General features: G+C 46.7%; 1 protein-coding gene across 3 annotated transcripts; it reads left to right on the forward strand.

Annotated features, from left to right (window-relative positions):
• Window positions 1-1,270: 1,270 nt before the first annotated feature.
• On the forward strand, window positions 1,271-17,149 carry SCIMP (SLP adaptor and CSK interacting membrane protein). Of its 3 annotated transcripts, XM_031467864.2 has the most exons (6): window positions 1,352-1,571; window positions 8,634-8,757; window positions 10,393-10,453; window positions 12,138-12,211; window positions 14,017-14,250; window positions 15,064-17,149. In XM_031467864.2, exons 2-5 carry the CDS (start codon window positions 8,640-8,642, stop codon window positions 14,223-14,225), a joined length of 462 nt encoding a protein of 153 aa, XP_031323724.1. In that variant the 5' UTR covers window positions 1,352-1,571; window positions 8,634-8,639; the 3' UTR covers window positions 14,226-14,250; window positions 15,064-17,149. The 3 variants fall into 3 exon arrangements, with proteins under 3 accessions (XP_031323725.1, XP_031323724.1, XP_031323722.1); XM_031467865.2 differs by having other exon boundaries at window positions 1,271-1,571; window positions 12,138-12,187; window positions 14,017-17,149; XM_031467862.2 differs by having other exon boundaries at window positions 1,353-1,571; window positions 14,017-17,149.
• Window positions 17,150-18,535: the final 1,386 nt, after the last annotated feature.

Here is an 18,535-nt window from a genome sequence, read left to right on the forward strand (position 1 = left end):
TTCTGCCCCCATTGAAACCACTATTCTGGTTTCTATCGCAGTAGTTCATTCTGTTCTTGAACTTCATGTAGAGACTCATACAGGGTATACTCTTTTATTTGTTCAGGATTTTTCGGGTGGGGGTGGGTTTATTTATTTACTTATTTTTTAGCAGAGGTACTGGTTAACAGAGGACCTCGTGCACGCTAAGCATGAACCCTACCACTGAGCGATACCCTCCCCCATACGCTTTTACAATTGGCTTCCTTCACTTAACGTTGTCAGGATTCATCTATATTGTTGTGTGTATCAGGAACTCATTTTTTAAAAATTTCTGGGTAGCATTTCGTTGTATGACAATACCAGACCACTTATCCATTCTTCTGTTGAATTCCATTCTGTTTTTACACAGTTTTACAATTTTTTGAGCTGACATCAGTAAGTCCAACATGCCCAGATGGCAATCCTAAGAATCTTTGTGTGAGCTGTGGCGGGGGGTAGGGGGTTGCCGGCAGGAATTTCAGCTGGGGGCCAAAATTAAAATAGAAGGGAAAAAAAAGATGAAATTAAGTTTAGTAATACCTTTTACTTATCCCATTATATCCAAAATATGACCATTTCCACATGTCATCAATATAAATACTTGTTAATGAGATCTTTTATGTTCTTCTTTCTATACTAAGTCTATACTAAGGACAGCATATCTCAGCTCCGACCAGCCAACTAGCCAGTCCTCAGTGGAGTAGCAGTGCAGACCTCAGGTAGAGGGGATTTGTGTCTGGGGCCACAAAGCCCTTACTGGCAGAGAGCAAGGAGCTGGATTCATAGTCAGACCTCCCCATCTTCCTGCTGAGTTGTCTGCAAGTCTTCTGCCTCTTCCCACAGAAATTTTCTGAAGACTCTTCCAACTCCTACTTTCTGAAACTTTAAGCAATGCACCCCCCCCCCCACACCAAATGCATCCTACCCACACCTTTTGGGACTATTTCAGATCATTTATTTTTCACAAGAAGAATTCAAGTTGTCAATATACAGGGTCTAACCATTAGTGGGTTTTGAAATAAACTCAGGACTTTTTCTTGTGAAATGGGCTAGAATAGGTGTGAAAATGTTGGTTGGAGTGTATCACATGTAAAGACATTTTGTGAAACATGTTTTATTTATGAGAATATATGTGTAGCTGTCAACCTGCAAACTGAGTATCTTACCCTGAGGATCTTGGTTAAAAAAAAACAAACAAACCAATTTCTGAATAAACCCACAGTCTCCGGGTTTCCCGGTGATGGACAGTGACTATGATTTCTGTCACTGACTCCCCGGAAGTGCTTTTTGGGGAAGTGAGAGTCAGGGCTGGAGGGTGGTTGCTTTTAGCAGCTCTCCAACCCTGACATCACTCAGAATTGAAACAGGCTTGTTGACCAGAGTGCCTTAGGGCACTGCAGGAATGAGCAGAAACAAGAGAGAAGCTGCCAATCCAGCCCAGAACGCCAGCCCACAACGCCTGCCTGACCTCTGCTTCCCAGCCAGTGGCTTGACGGCCTCCCCGAAGGTGGCGGGGAGAGCAGGGAGCCCACCCAAGGTCGTGTGTCCAGGTGAGGTGGCTTTAGAATTAGAACGCCCGGTGCTTGAATTTCAGACTCTGGGTCCAAACTGCCTACTGCTTTGCATCAGCAGAGGGGAAGTCTGCCAATGGCAGAGGAAAGTGGCCAGGGCATCAGTCATTCATTCATATGTTTGCAGATACTGGATGGATCCCCTACTGTGTTCCAGGTGATGTTCCAGGCCCTGGAAACAGGGGTAAAGAGGGCGATAAGGCCCTTGCTCTCCTAGAGCTTATAGGTCAGTGTGAGAGACAGACAAGGAGCAAATGAACCAGCAGAACAAATGTCACAGGAAGAGTAGGCAGGCTCAGTTGGAGGGAAAATGCATTCCATATATTGATCATAACATATTTCAGAGAGAGAGAGTAGCTTTTGGGTGTGAGCTCTTGGCTTCCTGCCCCAACGCCCCAGGCTGCTTCCACTGAACAGCACACCCTCTTTCCCTTCTTATTCTCTTGTAAAATCTCATTCTTGTCTCTGGGCCCGTGAAGGCGAAGGTAGTTCCTGCTCTCTCTTCTATCCCAGTGCTTCATTCTGGTCCTCTTTCCTGGCGCCGTCACAGTTGATAAACACACTGACATCTCTGATACTGTATTTTAAACAATATTTTCTCTACCTCATTTTCCTCCCTTCTTGAAATTCATGCTTCCCTTGCCTTCTGGACTTTTGTCAAGCTAACCAGAGCTCCTCTGAAGCTATGATGGAGGACAGAGTGAGATACAGAGTCCGTCCTAAGGGCAGGATGATTGAGGAGAAAGAGGGAGAGAAAGTATAGGATGGTGAGCTCCTGAGCAGGGAGCATCCGTGAGGCCAGGAGGAGACAACAAGCAGGGGGAGCATGACGCCTAGATTACAGGGTCTTCCTGGTCCTGCAGGGGCGTCATTCCTACATTGTATGTAGCTATGACTATCCTCTAAGGAATCTGGAAGATTCTAGCATGTCCCTGCTCCTGTTAACATCCTAAGGAGGAAATCCTGAAGCTCCAACAAAGTCATTCACACCCAGTTTCTCTTCCTCAGTGTCCAGCACACCCAGGCAAATGAGATTAAATGGAGGGGAAGTGGGGAGAGGAGGGAGCGTGGGACTTTGTTCTGAAGATAAGTGATTTGATGGTGAAATTCCAGGCAGTGTGTGACAAGCAAACAGGAGAGGCATCTGGGTTCAAAGAGTCATTTTTAGCACCTTCACTCTACCCGCTGCTGCTGCTCCTGCCTAGGACTGTTGTGGGGCACAAGCCTCCAGCTTCCTCAGCTGCCCCAGCTGGGGGTCTGCAGGCTGGCCAGAGGCGGTGTTCCTCCCCGAGGCCTAGGGATCACCCAGAGAGCTTGTTAGCCATGCTGATTCCTGAGGCCCACACCAGTCGTACAAATCAGAATTAGGAGTGGAGTAGGGACCTAGGACCCTGGTATCTGCATTTTGATACATTTCCCAAAACCCTAGCTTGGTGGTCACAGTTTAGGGCCTTAGAGTTAGAAAGGCCTCAGTTTGGCTTCTGATTTTCCCACTTCCTCGCCCTGCAACCTTGGGCAAGTTGATTGAGCTCTTCTAGGCCTCTATTTTCTTATCTATAAAATGGGATTATAATTATGACCTGCCTCATAGAGCGGCTGTGAGGACTGAATGAGATGCGGCCTGTAACTCGTGGTAAAGCAGCACAGGATGTGTGTTGCTTTTCTAAGGTGCATTTTCTTATTGAGGTTCTTGTTATTTTGGAACAAGTCACAGCTAAAGGCTGAGGTCTTGCCAGTATTGGAAGATCTTGACCAAGGGTTCTGCTTTCAGTTCTGTTATGAAAAGAAACATCTACCAGCTTGGTTTCAGCCTGGCAGAGTAAAAAGACCACAAACTTTGGTGCCAGACTGGGCTGCCCTGCAATCTTAGAGTAGTCGATTGCTCGCTGTGCTGCCCTTAGCAAATTGTTTAATCTCTCTGGGTCCTACCTCTTTGTCAGTGCAGTGGGGGCACTAATAACATCCCCAACACCAGCTTATAATAAGGATTAAGTGATTACATGTATATCACTCTTTCTCAGCATTGGCCCATTGAAATCACTTGGAGCACTTTATTAAAACAAACAAACAAACCCCAATGGCCAGGACCCAGGCAGGGTTGGGAACTTACAATATTCCTCAAGCTCTTGCCCCAGGGCCTGACACATCCCAGGTACTTGATAACTAATAACTAAAGCCTTCTCCCCTGGTTCCTCTTCCTCTTCCTCCTTCCATTCATGGTGTCCACCCAATGCTCTCCCAGTTGACATCAAACTGGGGTCAGGCCCTGCAGCTCCCTGACCTCCTCCTGGCAGCCAGGACCCCTCACCTGTATCTGTGGACTCAGCCCCACACCCTCCCATGCCCTGGGACCTGCTGACCTACAATTCAGGGCTAGACCAGCTCTGGGCCCACACTGGATCCTACCCTCTTCTGGTCTGTACTGGACTGTGGGCTGGTCCACTCTGGCTCATGAGGCCTTATCTCTGAGTCCAAGTCCTGCCTTGAGAACCTTCCTGTGTCCTCAGACTCGTGAAAAACAATGATTTCCCCTCCTGTGTGGCAGTCACCTCCCAGAAATAGAGACCTGTGTCTGTCCCCAGACTTGTGGCAGGTCCCCGCTGCTTCTTCACCAGGTGGACAGCATCGGTCAAGACAGTGGAATCATCACTGACTTTTTCCCCCGTTCCTTCTGAGACATTAATAGAAGGCAAACGAGTGAAAATTTTAAAATGTATAAACCCATGGAACCACTCTAACTAGCGCCTCATCTTCCGGAGGTAAGAGCATGTGGTAAATTGTGTGGTGGCCCCATTCCCCCCACAAGATGTCCACATCCTAACCTCTGGAACCCATGAATATGTCAGATTACATGGGAACTAAGGTCGCAGGTGGAACTGAGATTGGGAATCAGCTGCCCTGGAGACGGGGAGCTGACCCTGGATTATCCAGGTAGGCCAGATGTCAGTACCAGGGTCCTTGTAAGTGGGAGAGGAGGTCGGACGTGACTAGGGAAGAGTGGCCAGAGACACGCGGCACTGCTGGCTTTGAAGGTGGAGGAAGGGGCCACGAGCCACGGAACATGAGTGACCTCCAGAAACTGAGGAGTCAGGAGACGGCTTCTCCAGAGGAGCCTCCAGAAGGGACCCAGCCCTGCCCACACTTTGATTTTAGCCTGCTGGCATCATATTGGCCCTCTGACCTCCAGAACTGTGAGATAACACTTCTGTGTGTTTTTAAGCCACTGCCTCTTTGGGAATTTGTGATTTTGTGAGAGCGGCTGCTGCAGACGAATACAGTTTTTTTGTAAGAAATGCTGCTGCCTGGGCTCCCCCAATGACATTTCAGTCCAATTCTCAAATTTTAAGTTACTTTTGATTACTAAGTAGACTCATTTCAGTTGTAAAAATTTTGTCATGCTTATTTTAACACTGCTGTCTTTGATTCAAAGCTCCCCGCTTTGCCCAGGGGAGGGAGTAGAGAGAGGGCGACTTCCCTGATATGGGATTGAGGAGGAAAGACAGGGAGACAGTTTCCCACAGGAGGTCTCCCATCAGTGGGCCATTCCTGCCCACCAAGCTTGTGGTATTGGGTAGAGATTCAACCCCTGGCCCTTGAGAGGTCCCTTGTGGTCCCTGGAGAGGATCAGCTGCATCTTTGGGCTGACTGCAGCATCCTGTCACGCAAACACCTCTTTGCCCCATGCTTCAGTAGCTCTTGGGAGGCCTGCACCCCACAATCTTATCTACTGCAGGCCTGCTAACAGGTGGGACTCAGTTTCCTACCTTTCCAGGGCCTGAACCTGATCATGCAGCCGTGACATGCTCCCCACCGGCTGTCCTCTCAGCCACCTCTCCCCAGGGCGCCTCTCCCCTCTTTGGGGGCACCCTGGCCATTAAACTAGCCTGGTAGACCAGAGAACATCCAACTGGGAATGGAATATGGGCCCTGGTCCTACCCTCTTCAGCTGCATTCTCCCCGAAAGACAAGCTCTTCTTTGTTCTGTTGAAAATGCAGCACTCAGCAGTCCATGGGGAAGAGTGCTATTTCTCTGGTCTAAGAATGTGGGGAACTTGACATCCTGCATTCCTGACAGTGGGCCCTGATCATTCATTCTGGGGAATCCCTGGACCCCTCATACAACCATGTCAACACCACAGCAACACTCCTTTTAGAGTAAGATATCCTGAACCCTGTTTGGTCTTTCCTTGATGACTTGGGGGCATCACGACTAACATCCACAGAGGAAGGCCATGTGACACAGAAAGCATTCTGCCCTCCCTCCTACCCGGGTGACCTGGGGTGGGTCATTTGACCTCAGAATCAGCCCCCTGTCTGGAAGAGGGTGTGGTGGTGAGGATGAAACGAGGTGAGTGGTGAGAAAGCACTTGCAGAGACTGCTTGGCACACTGAACACACGCAAAACATCTGACGGCAAATCAAAGCACCCGATGTGTGAGAACAAAGCTGCAAAATACTTACCACCTTACTGAGTTCTGAAAAGTGACCCAGAGTTTCATTTTCTGACATCATCCTACTTCCCCTTTCTCCCTGAGAATCTGATGAGAATAACATGTCTTTGAACTTGAAATCTGGACAATGGGAAATCTACACTATATGGTTTATTGGCTCTTCTTCAATTTTATCAAAGTAAATGCAAAAGAAAAAATCAAGTAGTTCAGAGGGTTTGTGGTGGAAAGTTATAACTGCCTGTCTTCCCACTTCTGTCCTTCCACCCAGTCACACTCTTCAAATGCAACAGCTTTTAACTCTGTGTCCTGTTATTTATTTGTACAGCTCTAAAGAGTATGTTTATGTTTCTTTTTGGAGAAATTCTTCAAAAATAAAAGAAAAAGACAAAGAGATTTAAAAAAATGGGGGGGGGGGGGAATTAGACTAAGAACCAGAAGACATTTAAATAAGAGAAAAGAAAAACAAAGTGTATATAACAGAAAAGAGAATGAGAAAATGAAGGGGAGAAAACTCTATCTCTCTATCCATCCATCTTTCCATCATTCCATGTATCTATGCATCTATATTTGTATGTATCCAGCCAGCCAGCCAGCCATTTATCTATCTATACATCCAACTATCTGGTTCCCCAGAGCTAAATAAGGTGAAATTCCAATTTAGTTTGTTGAACAAAGAGGCTGCCCTTATATATGGCATCTTCTTAAGTCCAGTGCCCTGTGACCTCATGGGGCCCTGCAAAACCAGATTTCACAGGCCTCGACTGAGAGCCAAGTTTCCATTCTCCATGGTTACCCTTTTTCTATTTGTTCTTCTGCCTCTCTCGCTTTCTTTTGTGCACCCTGAAAATGTGATCTACAACAAAACTTCTGCCAAACGCATGCCTTGGGGGTGAGACACCCCCAGTAGCTGACACTTCACTCCCTCAAGAGTAAATCCTCAGACAACTACCAACATCAATAAATGACAAAAACAGAGCATTAAGCAAAAAATTAAGTAGCAGGGTTACGTGCATGGAAGAATACTAGTGACGTATGATTGGTTTTGCCACATCTAACTTTATGAATATCCAAAGAACATTCTACTCACCAAGCCAAACCTTCACAGAAGAAATGAAGCTTGGAACTGAAACTCCAAATCATAACATAACAGCTTAATAAATGAAGACACTATGCCAGTAATACAAACACATGTTTAAGTCGTAAGCCAAGTCAGAGGTCTTTGTAGTAATAATGGCTTCAGCAGCATCCTTCTTTGGCCCCTGTATCTCAGCCTCCTGCCTCGGTCCCTGCTGATGGCGTTAATATTGATAGAAGCATGAATCAGAAATGGTACGCTATGATCACGAGTGAGTGAGTTTCCATGGGCTAAATGGTGAAACTCATATAATTCTCATATAACCAGGATATGTCAAGTTATCTCCCAGACTTCAAGGATCATTTTTACTTTAATATCCAAGTGAACTAGCAAAGTGCCCATTCCACAGATAACGGGAGCCCAGCCGCCGCCGCCCCCCCCCCCCCCGCCAAGATCTCCCTGAATATCTCTCTGGTGGCTCCTCCTCTTTTCATAAAAGCTTTGGTTGTGCAATTTTAGTGGAATTTGATGGGAACAGATTAGAACACAGCATTACACAGGCAACAGCTGAAGACTGAATATTAGACATAATTTTCCCACAAATGCATTGGTCATTTTCCACTACAGGGACTATCTAATGATGCTCCAACTTTATGTGCTCTCTTTTTTTTTTCCCCTCTCTCTTTCTTCCCTCAGCCTTATTGAAATACAATTGACATTACTGAGATACTTGTGTAAGTTAAAGGTGTACTATGTGTTGATTTGATACACTTGCATGTTGTAGAATGATTACCCCCAAAGTGGTACCTAACATCTCCATCACAAAACTACCACTTCTTTCTTATGGGGAGAACATTTAAGATCTACCCTCTTCTTGACCTCTCCCTCTGCTGTTACCCTCTCCCCAGACTCTCCTCCTCTCTGGTCAGCCAGCCTTCTACACCCAAATTCCTCTCCCTTCTCTTGTGCAGACTAACTCAGTTTGCTTTTGCATCTTCACCTTCTCCCCTCTGACCACACCTCACTCAAAGAGACCCATCAAGGTATTTTCCTAACCCCTACCTCAAAAAAAAAAAAAAAAAAAGAACCTCTCAAAATTCTATCTCCCCTGTTATGAATTCAGTCTATGTTGCCCCTTTGATATAAAATCAACTGCAATCAGTTATTGCTTTAAATGGCACTTCCTCCTCCTGTTGCATGTTTGACAGTATAAGAAAGAGGCGTGATTATGTCTACCGTGTCTAGAGGAACTAACAAGTCTTACCTCTAATCTTTGTAAATCCCCTGTGAAGCATAGACAGTATCATGCCCATGTTGCAGATGAGAACACTGAGGCTTACAGAAGGTTAAGTCACTTTCCTGAGGTCTCCCAGCTGCTAATCGGCAGGGTTTGACTGTGAACCAGTGCCTGTCTGATCCCTAAGCCGATGTAGCTGCACACCATGGTAGATATGGCCCCCACCGCCCCAGCAAGCCTTTCACTCATGCGCCTTCCTCTTTCCCCATTCTTTTCAGGATCCCATGGCGATGGATTGGTGGAGGAACAATTTCTGGATCATCCTGGCTGTGGCCATCGTCGTTGTCTCCGTGGGCCTGGGCATCATCATGTTCTGTGTCTGTAGGAGTCTGTTTAGAAAAGGTAATGACCACCTTGCCGGGGCAGGTGGAGGGAAGGGAGGGGCAGGGTGGTTATCAGTGTATTAGGGCTCCTTTAGGGCAAAGAGATTAGTTCTGGGCCTGTCCAGGTTGGACTCTGGATTGAACATCATGCATTTTGGATTTGAGTCCTAGCTCTGCCACTAATTTGTGCATTTGGGCCTCAATTTCCCCGTCTGCATAGCGAAGGGAGGGAGGTTACCTAATCTCCAGGAACTCTCCAGCCCCAAGAGTTTGGGGGGAAGCAGCTTCTGTTTCAGGGTGCACTGTGCTGTAGTGCTGCTGGTCACAGCACCTCACCTCTGGGACAAGAGTCCACAGAATGTCAAAAACTGTCTTCACGCCAAATGTGTAAAGTTGCATACATGTTGTACATATGAAATATGTACAGCTTCTTTTACATCAATCATTCTCCAACAAAGTTATTTTTTTTAATGTCTTGAGGCATGAAAAATGGACTCCTTCTATGATCACCACGTTTGACCACCCCGATTGCCTGCTCTAAGATCATACTCTGAATTTTCTGGTATATCTGTCTTGGCCAGACAGTCTTAGCATCCTCAGACATAAATAAGCATAAATTTCTGTAGGATTAACGTAATTTTAGATTATCTACTAGTGGGTTTCAAATTTACTACTAATTTCCAAAAACATGAAATCCTCAATTCAACGGTGTATTTTCTTGAGATCCTATCCCTTTACACAATGACCAGAACCTGGAGCACACCTGGAAAGGGTGAATACACTGAGAGGTACAGCCACCTTCCCCTGGGGCAACCTGGGCAGGCATCTCTCCAAGATCAAGGCATTGTCCCCTCGTTGCCTCTGGATACAGCTTCAGAATTCTACTGAACCAGTGCTGAAAGGTCAGGGCTGCTCAAGAAGTGAAAACTTTTTGTCATTCTTCTCAATCCCTTTTCAGAAATAAGAAAATTGAGGTTCAGGCAAATTCTTGGTTGAGGTCTTATTGGAATTGGTGGCAGAGTTGGAACCAGAACTTGGGTCCTCTAGGCTCCCCGTTCAATGTTCTTTCCCCTCCATGCTTTGACAGCAATTGGTTTTTGGTTTTGGGGTTTTTTTTAAATACAGAAAGTGAGTTCTGGCCCTTAGAGTCCTCTAACCATTTGCCATTTTAAAATATTTCATTTCTAGATATGGACAGAAGTACGAGCCTGAACAAAAACTTTACCTGTTCTCTTCTATCTTGACCCACTTCTATTAACAAGCAGGTTATAATGAGTAATAACTTACACATCCAGCACATCTCAGTTTACAAACTGCTTTTCCCAGCCTGTATCTCATTTCCTCCCAACCACACTTTTGGCTAGTCATTCGACCAATATTTCTGAGTGCCAACTACATGCTGGGCAGGCTGAGTACCAGGCAATGAGGAAACACGCACAGCCAGCCCTGGATTAGCGTCCAGGCCCTGCGGTCAGACTGCCTGGGGGAAGTTCCGCCTCTCCCACTCACCAGTTCTGTGTCCCTGAGTCTGCTTCCTCTGGACGGCTCTTCTTCCCAAAGTCCCGAATTCGCCGGTTCTCTCATCTCTTCTAAACTCTCAAATCAAAACTTTTGCTAATTCTTCCTAAACGAATACGCTTATTTGCTTCCCTAGGCAAGAAATGGGAAATTGTCAAGCCCTTGAAACAGAAGCAGAGAGAAGAAGAGATGTACGAGTAAGTCGGGGGAGGGGGAGGGAATCCTTCCGCTTTTTTTTAACTCTGAGAACCAACTGCTCACTTCCATTCTTGCACCTACGCTACTGTTGCTAATATGACCTAAACTGCAGTGCGATGTCATCTCTGCCAACTCTTCCCACTCTAAAGGGAAAGGCTGCAGGGCTTTGGGGACATAGGGCACCATATGGCTCTCTCTGCTCTCCAAGTCCTCCCTCGTCTCATCTAGTTGGACAGAGGTCACAGGTCCGGCCCTAGGTTCTGGGCCCACCACTCAGGGTTAGATTTACCCTTCTTCTCTTTTGATGGATTGCAAGTATAGTCCTCTAAAAGCTACTGTGCAGAACAAAAATATGACAAACTCTTTGCTTTTGTATTTTGTGATATCTCGAGGCTTTATGATTGTTATCTGTGTCGGGGATCCCCAAGACGACTTTCAGGCTTGATTATTTGCTAGGAGGATTCACAGGACCCAGAAAGGGTTATAGGTTATTTCAGCAAAAGGATACCCATTAAACTCAGCAAAGGGGAAAGGCGCATGTGGCGGAGTCCAGGAGAGAGCAGGTGCAAGCTTCCAGCTGTCCTCTCCCAAGGGAATCACACGGACAGCACCTAATTCTCCCAACACTGATGTGTGACAGCACATGAGAAGCATTGCCAACCAGAGAAGTTCACTCAAGCCTTGGTTTCCAGGGTTTTACTGGGCGGGGGAGTCACATAGACCAGAGCGCCCACATGACCTACTTTAACCTACATGGTGACCTACATGGAGGGGGCTGGGGCTGTAGGTAAGCAGTTTTGCTGGGAGTCTATCTCTTTGTTAAAACTTCTTACTGAACTATAATACGAATACAGAAAAATGCACATGGTAAGAGGACAACTCAGTGAACTTCCACAAACTGAACAGACCCGGTGGCTGGCACCCAGATCAAGAAAAAAAATCACCAGCACCTCAACCCCAGACATCCCCTTTCAGCCATTACACCCCAAGGATAACCACTATCTGAAATAGAACAGACTAGTTTTCCCTTGGTTTTATGCTTTATATACCTGGAATTATACAGTATGTACCATCTGGTGTTTAGCTTCTTCTGTTCAGCGTGTTTTGTGAGATTCATTATGTGTAGTTGTAGATTGTTCATTCTTGTTGCCATAGAGTCTTCCGCTGTGGCAGTGAACCACGATGAATGTATCCATTCTATTGCTGATGGGCATTTGGGTCGTGCCCAATTTGGGGCTGTTACAAACTGTGCTGCTAGGAACATTCTAGTAACATGTCTTTCCATGATTGGCAGGATGTATACCCAGTACTGCCATCACATGGTGTATATACATATATTTAGCAGTAGAAGTGTATCTGTTTTGTAGGTCAAAATACACCTGGTGCTTATCTCCCCCTCCTAAGCCAGCTCAGGGGACACCGGAAGATGAGCTCTGTGCTCCCAGTTACAGTGCTTCACCTCCCTTCCCTCTAATACAGCTGTTCCCTGTGCTCAAGAAAATGGTTTCTTCAGGGTACCAGTTACAAATGGGATGCAAGGCCTAGAAAGGGAAGGAAATGCTTCCAATTTTTAGGAACCAAGGTTTAAATGTTCAATTCTGTCCACTTTCCCCAACGTTTTCCTTTAAATCAGCAGGCGTGATCAAAACCAAACACTGACTCCTCTTCTTCCTCTCTCTCCAGGAATGTTACCGATCAATTCTCAGTTCAATTACCCCCTCTGCCACCCCGGGGTAAGCTTTCTCCAAAAGATGCTCGTGAGTATTTTGCTGATAAAGAGTCTCATTCAGGATAAGATAACAACTTTATCTAGGTGTCTTAGTCAGCTCGGGCTGCCCATAAAACAGTAACACAGAAAATATGGCTTAAACAGCAGTAACTTTCTCACAGTTCTGGAGGCTAGAAGTCCAAGATGAAGGTGCCAGCCGATTTGGTTTCTGATGAGGACTCCTTATGGCTTGAAGATAGCAGCCTTCTCACTATGTTCTCACACGGAGGGGAGAGCGCTCTCTGGTGTCTCTTCTTAAAAGGGCACCAATCCTATTGGATCAGGGCCACAGTCTTATGACCTTCCTTAACCTCCATTACTTCCTTAGAGGCCCCACCTCCAAATACAGCCACACTGGTGGTTAGGGCTTCACCATATGATTTTTGTGGGGACACATTCAGTCCATAACACTGGAATTTGCAGGTGGCAGCAACCTGGTTTAAACAGATGATTAAGTACCAATGCTCCCAATATTCAATGTGGAAATTCATATTCAAATTCCAGCTTGGAGCATGAGTAAAAAGGAATGTGGGGGGGGGGGGTCACTAGGTCTCTCCCACTTCCTATCAGAAGAATTCTGCCTGGTTCCCCTGGCTGGAATGTTCTTCCTTAAGCTCTACACAGAGCTGACTTTACCTCACCCTTCAGGTTTCAACTCAAATGTCACTACCTCAGAGAGGCCACTCCTGATCATCCTATCTAAAGAGATCCTGCTAATTTTCTTTATGAAGCTCATGGCAATTACCCTAAGTGGTCTTATTTAGTTCATTTGGTCATTATCAACTAAAATGTAATATAAACTTGAATACAAATTCTAGAAAACAGATGCCTTTCTTGTCCTGTTTACCACTCTTTACCCACCACTAAGAACAGTGCCTGGAGCTTCACAGATAATAAACAAAAATGTTTTGATTCAGTGAGTGAAAAACAATATTAGCTAACACTTCTTGAGCAGGCTCTGTGTGTCAGGCCCCATGGTGGGCACCTTCTAGGTGTTATCTCATCTAATCCTCTCAACAACTCTATGAGGCTGGTACATAATTATGCTCCTCTGGTAGATGAGGACCCTGAAGCACAGAGAAGACAAGTGACTTAGCCATAGTCACACAGCTAGTGACTGATGGAAGAACATGAACTTGGATCTGTCTAACTGCAGAACTTTGCAGGAAATGAAATAGTGATCATTTTTCAGGATCTCTTAGGAACGGGTGAGAGTGTGGTGAGGCAGTTCCAGTCTCCATCAAAGGTGGAGCTGAGCTGTTTCATTGTCATTTTCCTAACACGTTAGCCCATTTGCTAGGCACCCATCCCCCACTAATCCCACTTTTTGAAAACACCACTGCCTCCTCCTTAGCAAAGAGATGACAGACATGAGCAATTATGGATAGTTCTGGAAAGCAGTATACGTCATTGTGAGGGATTATCCCAAAAGGAACTATGGTTTGTATCACTTCCTTATGAGAATTAGGATCTGTAGATACAACACCACTCATTTGGCTACTAGCTCTGATCAGTTTCTTGTCTACGCTTCTGTTTCATGGTTCTCACTGCAGTGCAGTCTCAGACAGAAGGACATGGGAGTTAAGACATCTGACCCATATTTGCCACTGACTCACTTGGGTGGGCCTGAGACTGTATCATGGCCAGGTCTCAGTTTCCTCTGTAAAATGGGGATCTGGTCCACCAAGAAGTGGGAGGATCACCAAAACCCATGAAAATGATGCAGAACCACTTGGTCAAAAATATACAAACATACAATAGCTTTGCATCTAATACTTTTTGTGTATATTCTAGCCCCACAGGAAACCCCAAGTCAGCCACCAGCTGCCTACTCATCGGTAAAAAAAGTTAGAAATAAGAAGACAGTTGCTGTCCCAAGTTATATTGAGCCTGAAGCTGACTATGATGACATTGATATCCCTGCAAATACGGAAAACCATCATCGTGAAAAAACCGTTACTTCTTTTTGGCAAGCGGAAGAGGGTTCACACAGCTTATTTTAAAACAGTCAAGAATGGTTGAACTTCAGTAGGTATCCAGGTCCCGAAAGCCAGTGGTCCTGTTATGAAGCTCTGTAAGATAAGCACTTCCTGAATCTTATAAGAAGGGGCAGTGATCCTGACTCAGCCCTGAGGATGGAGAGGAGTCAGGCCTTGAACTTCTGCTGAGGGAGGCTCCAGGCGGAGGACCACTGGCTTCCAAGGCTCCTACCTGTGAGAAACTACTCAGTTCCTGGCACTTGTCCCCCTTTTCCCTCCCCTGTTTGTGTGGCTCTAAATGATCTTAAATCTTGGCGTTTGACTGTGCAGAGCCTCCCAGTCTCCCATCCCCAGCACAGCCCCCACCAAGCACATGTCTTATTCCCACGCACCCCATCCACCTCACATGTTGAGAGGCTGTGGGTGGCAGTTACAGCTGAGCACTCTTTTGCACAAGTCACACGTCACGTCTTGTGCGTTGGTCAAGGGCGGGGGAGGACTTTTCGTTCTTGCGACTCCTCCCCACCTACACAACCCCCAAACCCCCAGAGCCTCTCTGTGACCTTGGCAAGACTGACCACAGTGATCCAAGTTCTCACCCAGGGTTCCTCCTGGGCTTCCCGCTGCACCAAACAATCAACACAGGACAGAAGTCACCTTCTGGACCAAAGGACAGAAGTTACACACGGAGCTGTCATTTTGCAATACATGTATTGGCGGAGCTACAGGAAAAAGGTTCCCCTGGGAAGAATCATAGGGAAAAGGAAAGAAAGGGGAGATTAAATGGCAGATTCAAGATGAGAGTTCAGGGGACTTAATACCCTCCACCATAATTTTCATTATTGCTTCTTCCCTTGTGTAGAGTTCCAGGCAAACAGTGTCATGCCCCTCCCTGCCTGACTCCTGTCCCTGAGATGCTGGGAGGCAGCAGCTCCAGTGCGATGTGCTGCAGCTAATGAGATGCCCGGCGAGTGGGCTGCTGTTCTGTCAAACAAGTACCCTAGTGGGGTCCCGAGGCCCAAGTCAGCTTTGTAGGCCCCTGAACCTCATCAGTTCCTTCAAGTTCATCTGCTGGAGCCTGAGGACTTGACACTTTCCCAAGCAGACTCACAAGATGCTGAATTCTAAGCAGACCCTGGGAAATGCAGCTAACAGGCATGCAGGGAGAGCGCCATGAACTGTGCAAAAGGCCCAGGAGCGTTCCTTGGACTGAGATGCTGGACCGGTGGGGACATGAGCACCCTCCCAGGTTCTCTCTTCCTAGACTCCATGGAGACTTCCAGTTTCTCATAGTACCTCCTTATTTTAGGCCAGTGATTCTTTACCTGTGGCCTTATGGACCTCTGGTATTCCACTATCCGAAGAGAGGACTCTTTTCCTAAATTACAGAGAGAGAGAAAGAAAGAAAAAGGCTAAAGGATGAAATGTTTTACGTGCATGCTTTCCTCTTACAAATTCTCTGTAAACCATCCACATCTATAGCAAAAGATGAAAGCACATACAATCAATGTTAACTCCTCCTTGGTTTCTGGGACACCATCTCCTGGTCCTCCTCCTGCCTTTCTAGCCTGTATCGGTCTCATTTGTGAGCTTGCATCTCTTGGAAACATCTCTTCAATGGTAGTCTTTCTCAGGGTCCTCATCTCGCTCCTAACACTCATGAGTGACCTCACCAATGCCCACAGGCTCAGTACCCCTTTTTTCTGATGACTGCCAATTGCAGGCTCCAGCTGAACTCTCTCTCCCCAGTTCCAGACCAAGTTGCCCCAGGACATCGCCATATGCCTCTCCCACAGGCCCCTCAAGTTCGACATACACGGAGGGAATTAATTATCCAACCCCACTTCCAAACTTCTTGTGCTCTGCTGTCTTCTTAGTTGGTGAACTCAGAAATCAGCATGGGTCTGGAGTCCTTTCCAGTGTTCTCCACCTTCTGTTGATTGTGCCTTTCAAGTAGCTCTCTGATCAGCCCACTTCTCTCATTGGCTGTTCAACTCCTAGGACCTTGCCAGCACTTGGCAAGAGAACACCAGCAGCCTCCCAGTTGGCCTCCTGCCTCTGGTGTCTCAGCCTGCAATCCTCCTCCCACGTGGCAGCCAGTGACCTTGTAAAGTGAACATCTGACCGCTTCATCCCCTTGCTTAAATCTCTTTACCCATTAGCATCAGAAAAAGCCCAGACTCCTTAATCTGGGTTACCAGATTTGTCAGGATCTGGTCAGCAGTTATCTCTTGCCAATGCTCTCCTTCCCCACTGCCTTGTAACTGTACTCCCCCAGAGTTTTGCTCCAGCCATTTCAAATGACTTTGCCCATGGCCTCTCTTGCCCCTATGACTATGCACAGTCCTGCCCCCTCGGTCTGGAACATTCTTCCCCACCTTCTGATCCTTCCCATCTCTCCTTAAATCCTTGCCTCACCACTCCAAATTTGGGTCTGGTGCCCTCTTAGAGGCTCCCCTCTCATAGCATTAGCACGCTGTAATTACCTGCTCACCTGTCTTTCTTCCCCACTAGACTGAAAGCAACACGAGGGCAGAGACTGTCTTTCCCCCACTGTTTTCTCTGTTCCTAGCACAATGCCCTGGACCATTGTAGATGCTCAGTAAATATGTTGAATAAACAATCCGTTGAATGAGTGAATGAATGACTCCTGGACTTAGCCCTGGAGAAACACTTCTCCCTCTGCATTGTAACTGCCTGGTTACTTTTCCATCCTCCTTCCTGATCTGGGGGCTCCTTTTGGGTGGAAGATCTCTGGCTCACTGCTGTATTCCCAGTGTCCAGCTCAAAGCCTCGCACATAGTAGGCACTTGATAAATATTTACTGAATGTTGGACATTTATGGAAAATCTACCAGTTTGACAAATCATTTTCCTCTGGGTGTGTGTAACTTGGTTGAGATTTTATACTGGGCACCTGTAATAAAACCACATTTTCTGCCAACAAAATTGTTTCCAGTTTGGATGATAGAATTAAATATATCAAGATTTCACAGGAGCTTTTTGTGTATTCTAGCCCCTCAGGAAACCCCAAGTCACCCACTAGCTTAATACTCATGGATAAATTTAGAAATAAAACACTTCCCCGCCTGAGCTATTTGGAGCATGAAGATGACAATGTTAAAAACCCTACAAATATGGAAGACCATCATTTTGAAGCAACTCCTGCTCCACCACCTTAACTGATTTGAGAACTGTTGGTTGGCCATTCCACAAATCAGGGGGTGAGGCACCCAAAGCCAGGATGGCCACAGGCCCTGCACTTTAGGCCTGAGATCAAAACGGAGCCTCCTTGCTCTCACCCTGCAGGCCGACAGATCTGGGTCTGCAGGGCCGGCTCCACCTCACCCGCTCACCCACTTCCTGGGAAGAAGAAATGGAGGGGTACTGGGTCAGAGAGGGGGGTTGGAGCCATGTGGCCCTTTTGAGATAAAATAACTCCACCTGTATTCACAGCATATGCCAGATTCAATTCAGTCACATTAGTTCCTCCCGTCTCCTCCTCATGGGGAGAGAAAGGGACACACCTCTGTGGAAACTGAGGATGACTCCCTCCTGACTCAGGATGACCTTTTCCCAACTGTGCTCTGTGGCCAAGGGGCAGGGGTCAGAGCAGTGTCCTGGGGGTCAGCCCGGCTCTGCCTCCCTCATAGGTGTCCTTCACCCCCCGACTCCAGTATGTACTCCACTCTTTCCAGCAAAAGCCCCAGATTTTCCTGTTGGATCTGCTTCTTTCTCCTGTCAGTTGGTCCAAATTCTGTACGGCCTCATCCTCAACTCAGGCTGGAGCATGTGACCCAGCCTGGCCAATCGGAGATTTCCATTCCCTTGGCCCCAGTGACTGATTGGTTGATGCTCTGAGAATCAAGGCAGGAGTCCTCTCCTACTGGATCTGAAGTTGAGGGGATATAAATTCTCAAGGTAGAACCTGTCACAGAGGATGCGGAGCTGAGCTAAGAAGACAGTCCAGATCCTACTGGCATTGTCTGAGCTTCTGGAAACAGCCATGCTTGAAACAGGCATAACCTCTGGGTTTTTTAGTTCTTTGAGCCAATATTCTTTAAAAGCCTTCAACTCTGCCCCTTAAAGCTTATCCCCACCATCACTGCCTATTTTCAGTCTTGTCATCTTTCATCTGTCTTAATGCAAAAGCCTCCTGATCGTTCTTTCCTTCTCCAATAGATCTCCCATGTACTGTCAGAGTGAACTTTCTAAGATACAAACCTGATTAGATCACGGCCCTGTTTAAAATCCTTCAGTGGCGCCCCTGTGCCTACAAAGATAAAATCCACACTCCTCAGCACAGCAGGCAAGGCCCTGATAACCTGGTCCCCA

The sequence above is a fragment of the Camelus dromedarius genome, chromosome 16 (assembly GCF_036321535.1).
Source record: "Camelus dromedarius isolate mCamDro1 chromosome 16, mCamDro1.pat, whole genome shotgun sequence".
Classification (NCBI taxonomy): domain Eukaryota; kingdom Metazoa; phylum Chordata; class Mammalia; order Artiodactyla; family Camelidae; genus Camelus; species Camelus dromedarius.